General features: G+C 22.2%; 1 protein-coding gene across 4 annotated transcripts in view; it reads left to right on the forward strand.

Moving 5' to 3' along the window:
- Positions 1 to 7,708, forward strand: part of LOC117179870 (dyslexia-associated protein KIAA0319-like protein) — an 81,268-nt gene that overhangs the window by 67,355 nt on the left and 6,205 nt on the right. For 3 of the 4 annotated variants that reach the window (XM_033372040.1, XM_033372038.1, XM_033372039.1), the window contains exon 11: positions 4,619 to 4,939. The exons of the other annotated variant lie outside the window; for it this stretch is intronic. In XM_033372040.1, coding sequence (XP_033227931.1) covers positions 4,619 to 4,939 — 321 coding nt within the window. The remainder of the gene's footprint in view (positions 1 to 4,618; positions 4,940 to 7,708) is intronic. 4 annotated transcript variants of the gene reach the window in all.

A 7,708-nucleotide genomic window follows, 5' to 3' on the forward strand; every position in this document is an offset into this window, starting at 1 on the left:
TTCGAGGATTTCTCGCCTCCGTTGTTTGTCTCCGCCACCTGCTGTCCTTGATGCTCGCATACCAGCTGATCCACCTCCTCGATTTGTATGGGATTGCCTTCAACGAGAATTTGGTTCCCTTTAAAGGTGACCTGGAAGCCGGCATCGCGGAGCTTCTGGACCTTATCATTTAAGGATCTTCTTTCTTCTCTTTCCTCCTTCGATCGGTCATTAGCGATTGCAAGATTGTATTTTTTAAATTCAATCACTTTACTGAAGACAAGTTTGACCCATCTGGAAGCGATAAATTTAATAATGATGGGGCGGTTGCCCTTGATTTTGCCGAGTCTGAAAGCATCATCAATTGCGACCTCTGGAATCTGTAAGGCCACTTCAGTGAAGATTTTTTGGATGTTACTTAACAGGTCTTTATTTATCTTGTCGGTATCATCAAGTTTGAAGAGTATAATATTTTTGGATCGTAATTGATTGCTGAGATAAGATAGCTTTCTTTCTGCTTCCTTCATCCTATTATCAAATTCACAGGTCTTGGTATTTATTGCATCGAGCATTTGTGTTGAGCCGTGAACCTCAGCACGCAGCTCGTTATGAGAAAGTGTCAATGTGTTTATTGAGGACATTAATTTCTCCCATCTCTCTTCCTCTGTGGTAGACAGTACGTCTGTTAACATTTTGGTTACCTAACTATTAGTAGACACTTAGTAATAATATCTGATTTTATCACTGGAGAGACACACTGAGAACTTGAGCGTGCCCTTGAAAATTGTCACCTGTCTATATAGCCTGCACTTCTGCAAGGGTCTGCGTGCACTTTTTCCTTTACCTTTCCATATGCACATAGAAAACACAATAAATACACGGGAAACACTTTCACTCAGGCGATATTTGGGCTTAGCAATACCGAGAAAATAGCATCCAAATTTGCGACTTCACACAAACAAAAAGATTCTAAACGGGTAAAACATCATAAAGAAAGTACCAAAGTTCACGTGATAAAATAAATTCACAGAGCAAAACTCTATTATTACAAGGAAAAAAGGCTAAAGCCCCCACCGAATTCAAACAATTTTATTGAGAATTTATTTCTTCAAGTTGAAAATTAATAGTCTGTGTTGGAAAATTATTTTTTTTTGTTGAAAATTGGTGTGACTTGTTTAAAATTCACCTTTTTTGGTAGAAAATTAATATTCTATGTTGAAAAGTTGTAATTTTTATTAAAAATTTAAAAATTTGGTTAAAAATGTATATATTTGGTTAAAAATTCAAAAATTTCACTATTTGGTTAAAAATTTATCTATTTTGTTGAGAATTCATCTTTTAAAGTTGAAAATTAATATTCTGTGGTGAAATCTTTAATTTTTTATGAAAAATTTAACAATTTCGTTAAAAATATATATTTTTTTTTTAAAACTCGAAATTTTGACTATTTAGTTAAAAATTGATTTATTTTCTTCAGAATTTATCATTTCAAGTTTAAAATTAATATTCATTGTTAAAAACTTAATTTTTTTTGAAAATTTAACAGTTTGGTTAAAAATTTATATATTCTGTTAAATATTGAAAAATTTATCTATTTTGTTGAGAATTGATCTTTTTTGTAAAAAATTAATATTGTGTGTTAAAAACTTAATTTTTTTGGTTGAAAATAAAAAAATTTTGTTAAAAATGTATATATTTTGTTAAAAATTAGTCTTTTGTAATAAAAAATTAATTTCAGTGGTTGAAAATTAAACTATTTGGTTAAAAATTTATTTTCTTGAAAATTCGAAAATTCAACTATTTGGTTAAAAATTGATTTATTTGAGAATTCATCATTTCAATGTAAAAATTAATGTTCCGTGTTGAAATCTTGTAATTTTGTTTGAAAATTTAACAACTTAGTTAAAAGTGTATATATTTTGTTTCAAATTCGCCTTTTTTAGTAGAAAATTCAACTATTTGGTTAATAAATTATGTATTTTATTGAGAATTTCTCTTTTTTGTAAAAAATTAATAAATCTATGTTGAAGACTTGTAATTTTTATTGAATATTTTAAGATTTGTTTAAAAATGTTTATATTTTGTTAAACATTTGAAAATTTAACTATTTGGTTAAAAATTCATTTATTTAAGAATTCATCATTTCAATGTAAAAATTAATGTTCCGTGTTGAAATCTTGTAATTTTGTTTGAAAATTTAACAACTTAGTTAAAAGTGTATATATTTTGTTTTAAATTCGCCTTTTTTAGTAGAAAATTCAACTATTTGGTTAATAAATTATGTATTTTATTGAGAATTTCTCTTTTTTTGTAAAAAATTAATAAATCTATGTTGAAGACTTGTAATTTTTATTGAATATTTTAAGATTTGTTTAAAAATGTTTATATTTTTTAAACATTTGAAAATTTAACTATTTGGTTTAAATTTTATTTATTTTGTTGAGAATTCATCTTTTCAACTTGAAAATTAAAGAATTTCTTTAAAAATATATATTTTTTGTTTTATATTCGCCTTTTCCAGTAGAAAATTCAACTATTTGTTCTAAAATGTATATGTTTTATTGAGAATTTATCTTTTCAAGTTAAAAATTAATATTCTGTGTTGAAAAATTATCTTTTTAGTTGAAAAGTTAGCAGTTTGATTGAAAATTTGTATATTTTGTTCAAAATTCATCTTTTTTGTAGAAAATTAATATTTTATTTGGAAAACTTGTAATTTTTCTTGAAAGTTTAAAAATTTGTTTATATATTTCGTTAATAATTCGAAAACTTAACTATTTGGTTAAAAATTTATCTATTTTGTTGAGAATTCATCTTTTAAAGATGAAAATTAATATTCTGTGGTGAAACCTTTTATTTTTTATGAAAAATTTAACAGTTTCGTTAAAAATATATTTTTTTGTTACAAACTCGAAATTTTGACTGTTTAGTTAAAAATTTATTTATTTTCTTCAGAATTCATCATTTCAAGTTAAAAATTAATATTCATTGTTAAAAACTTTTAGTTTTTTTTGAAAATTTAACAGTTTGCTTAAAAATGTATATATTCTGTTAAATATTTTAAAATGTAACTATTTGGTTAAAAATTTATCTATTTTGTTGAGAATTTATCTTTTCATGTTAAAAGTTAATATTCTGTGTGGAAAACTTTTAATTTTTGTTGAAAATTTAACAATTTCGTTAAAAGTGTATATATTTTGTTTTAAATTCGCCTTTTTTAGTAGAAAATTCAACTATTCGGTTAAAAATTAGGTATTTTATTGAGAATTGATCTTTTTTGTAAAAAATTAATAAATCTATGTTGAAGAATTGTAATTTTTATTGAAAATTTAAAATTTTGGTTAAATATGTATATATTTGGTTAAAACTTTATTTATTTTGTTGAGAATTCATCTTTTCAATTTGAAAATTAGTATTCCTTATTGAAAACTTGTAATTTTGTTTGAAAATTTAACAATTTCGTTAAAAATTTATATATTTTGTTAAAAATTCGCCGCTTCTAGTAGAAAATTCAACTAATTTCGTTAAAAAATTATGTATTTTATTGACAATTTATTTCTTCAAGTTGAAAATTAATAGTCTGTGTTGGAAAATTATTTTTTTTTGTTGAAAATTGGTGTGACTTGTTTAAAATTCATCTTTTTTGGTGGAAAATTAATATTCTATGTTGAAAAGTTGTAATTTTTATTGAAAATTTAAATGTTTGGTTAAAAATGTATATATTTGGTCAAAAATTCGAAAATTTAACTATTTGGTTAAATATTTATTTATTTTGCTGCGAATTCATCTTGTCAAGGTAAAAATTAACATTCTGTGTTAAAAACTTTTAATTTTTGTTAAAAATTTAACAATTTCGTTAAAAATATATTTTTTTTGTTTTAAATTCGCCTTTTCCAGTAGAAAATTCAACTATTTGTTCAAAAATGTATATATTTTATTGAGAATTTATCTTTTCAAGTTAAAAATTAATATTCTGTGTTGAAAAATGATCTTTTTGGTTGAAAATTCAGCAGTTTGATTAAAAATTTGTATATTTTGTTCAAAATTCATCTTTTTTGTAGAAAATTAATATTTTATTTGGAAAACTTGTAATTTTTCTTGAAAGTTTAAAAATTTGGTTATATATTTCGTTAATAATTCGAAAACTTAACTCTTTGGTTAAAAATGTATTTATTTTGTTGAGAATTTATCTTTTCAAGGTAAAAATTCATATTCTGTGTTGAAAAATTTGTATATCTTGTTTAAAATTCTTTTTTTTTTTAAATTAATATTCTATGTTGAAAAGTTGTAAAATTATATTGAAAACTGAAAATTTTGATTAAAAATGTATATATTTTCTTAAAAATTCGAAAATTCAACTATTTAGTTAAAAATTTATTCATTTTCTTGAGAATTCACCTTTTTAAGTTGAAAATTAATATTCCGTATTGAGAACTTGTAATTTTCTTTGAAAATTTAACAATTTCTTTAAAAATGTATAAATTTGGTTAAAAATTCGCCTTCTTTAGTAGAAAACTCAACTATTTGTTTAAAAATCTATGTATTTTGTTAAAAATTTGTCTTTTCTAGTCGAAAAAAAAAAATTCAAAGTTGATGCGAGTGTAAAATAAAATACCAAAATTTATTTATTTAATTTTAGATCCCCAATTGTACAATCTAGTCGAGTTGACCTTAAATATTGGGGCTCATGTGATAACAGAGTCGCAGAAGAACTCTTTAGTGGTAAAACTGCAAATGTTGCTGCGCGATGAAGTAACAATTGTCGTTCGCAATTTGAGATCGGAGCCTCGAACTGGAAAAGTCGTGATTGTTTTTTACGTCGAGAAGAAGGGCGAAAATGCGGCAATGACTGGACCGGAAGTGGTCAATAAATTAAAAGAGAAACTGAGACAGGATTCTGGAATTCTGCAATTATCTCTGGCCAGAGTCGAAACTGCCAAGTGTCAAAATAATTGTTCTGGTGCGTATTTTACTTTTAAGGAATTTTTTTTTTTCAGCTTTGACACTTTTTTTTTCTATAATTTAAAAGAAAATTACGTTAAAGACATTTTTTTCACAATTTTCTGCTAGTGCTGCTATTTTTTTTTTTTTTTACTTTTTTTCTAAAAATATTTTTGAATTCTTCGCTAATTCTCTAGAAATTTTCTCAATTGCGGATTAGGGGCCGTAAAAAATGTGGAATTTTTAACTAAATAGGCAAATCTTCAAGAAAAAAAATTAATTTTCTACAAATTACATAAATTTTTCACAAAACAGTTGAATTTTCTACCAAATTTTTAAATTTTAAACAAAGCAGATTAATTTCTTAGCAAAAAAGACGATTTTCGAATAAATATATAAATTTCCAACAAAATAGTGGAATTTTCAACTAAAAAGTTGCAGTTTTAACCAAAAAATTAATTTGGTACCAAAAAAATGCAAATTTTCAACAAAGAAGATTCATTTCCATCAGAAAAGAGGAATTTTCTATAAAATACGTAAATTGTTAACCTAATGATTAAATTTATTTTTCATAATGACCAATTTTCAAAAAAATAAACATATTTTTAACCGAATAGTTGAATTTCTTACCAAAAAGATGAGTTTATAATAAATTACACACATTTTGAACTAAATAATTTTAACAGTGGATGTGATATTAATCCAAATTTTAGTTTAATTAATTTTTAATGTAAATTTTTTTCGTTTATATATATATATATTTTTTTTTAAATAAATAGTTGCATTTTTAAACTAAAAATAATCAATTTTTAACAAAAAATAGCGTGATTAAATTTTTATTCAAAATTAATTGATATTTTCACAAAAATAATTTTAATAAAAAAATAAAAGACAGTTACAAATTAATTTTCTACAAAAAAGACGAATTTTCAAAAAATTCATGAATTTTCAACCAAATAGTAAAAAAAAATTTCAAATTGTTTAATTTTAAAACTACAAAGACGAATTTTCCATAAAAAATTTGAATTGAAAATCCGAGGATATGAATTTTCAAGAAAATAGTTAAATTTTCAGTTTAAAAAAATAATTTTTAACAAGAAAAAGTAACAAATTATTACTAAAATTATGAATTTTCCACAAAAAAAGAAATAATTTTTACGAAAGCAGTTTAAATTTTTAATTTAAAAAAAGGAATTTTTAATGAAAATGGTAAAATTTGATATTTTAACAGACATAATTTTAATAAAAATTTAAAAACAGCTGGATGGCACCAAAAAAAGTGAATTTTTTAGTACACAGTTCCCTTTTTAACTAAATAAATTAATTTTCTACAGAAAAGACGATTTTTCAACAAATACATTAATTTTCAAGCAAATAGTAAAAATTTCTTTCAAATTGTTTAATTTTCAAGACAAAAAGATGAATTTTCTGTGAAACAGTTGAATTGGCAACTCGAGGATATGAATTTTCAAGAAAAAAGTTTAATTTTCAGTTTAAAAAATCATTTTTAACGAAAATTTTTTTTTTTTACTAAAATTATGAGTTTTTTATTTTAAAAAAAGTAATTTTTAACGAAAATTGTAACAGTTGATACTTTAAAAAACATATTTTTAATAAAAAAAATTAAAAACAGTTACAAATTAATTTTCTACAAAAAAGACGAATTTTCAACAAATTCATTAATTTTCAACCACGTAGTAAAAAAAATGTTCAAATTGTTTAATTTTCAAACTAAAAAGACGAATTTTCCATAAAAAATTTGAATTGAAAATCCGAGGATATGAATTTTCAAGAAAATAATTTAATTTTCAGTTTAAAAAATAATTTTTAACAACGAAAATTTTTTTAAATAAAATTATGAATTTTCCATTTTAAAAAAATCATTTTTAGGAAAGTAGTTTAACTGTCACCGAAGGAGTTAAATTTAAAATTTAAAAAAATTAATTTTTAACGAAAATTGTAACAGTTGCTATTTTAACAAAAATAATTTTAATAAAAAAATAAAAGACAGTTACAAATTAATTTTCTACAAAAAAGACGAATTTTCAACCAAGTAGTAAAAAAATTTTTCAAATTGTTTAATTTTCAAACTAAAAAGACGAATTTTCTATAAAACATTTGAATTGAAAATCCCGGGATATGAATTTTCAAGAAAATAATTTAATTTTCAGTTTAAAAAATAATTTTTAACAACAAAAATTTTTTTTACTAAAATTATGAATTTTCCATTTTAAAAAATAATTTTTAGGAAAGTAGTTTTAATTTCACCTAAGGAGTTAAATTTTAAATCTAAAAAAATTAATTTTTGACGAAAATTGTAACAGTTGCTATTTTAACAAAAATAATTTTAATAAAAAAATAAAAGACAGTTACAAATTAATTTTCTACAAAAAAGATGAATTTTCAAAAAATTCATTAATTTTCAACCAAATAGTAAAAGAAATTTTAAATTGTTTAATTTTCAAACTAAAAAGACAAATTTTCTATAAAACATTTGAATTGAAAATCCGAGGATATGAATTTTCAAGAAAATAATTTAATTTTCAGTTTAAAATATAATCTTTAACAACAAAAATTTTTTTTACTAAAATTATGAATTTTCCATTTTAAAAAATAATTTTTAGGAAAGTAGTTTTAATTTCACCGAAGGAGTTAAATTTTAAATCTAAAAAAATTAATTTTTGAGGAAAATTGTAACAGTTGCTATTTTAACAAAAATAATTTTAATAAAAAAATAAAAGACAGTTACAAATTAATTTTCTACAAAAAAGACGAATTTTCAAAAAAT

The sequence above is a fragment of the Belonocnema kinseyi genome, chromosome 9 (genome assembly GCF_010883055.1).
Source record: "Belonocnema kinseyi isolate 2016_QV_RU_SX_M_011 chromosome 9, B_treatae_v1, whole genome shotgun sequence".
Classification (NCBI taxonomy): Eukaryota; Metazoa; Arthropoda; class Insecta; order Hymenoptera; family Cynipidae; genus Belonocnema; species Belonocnema kinseyi.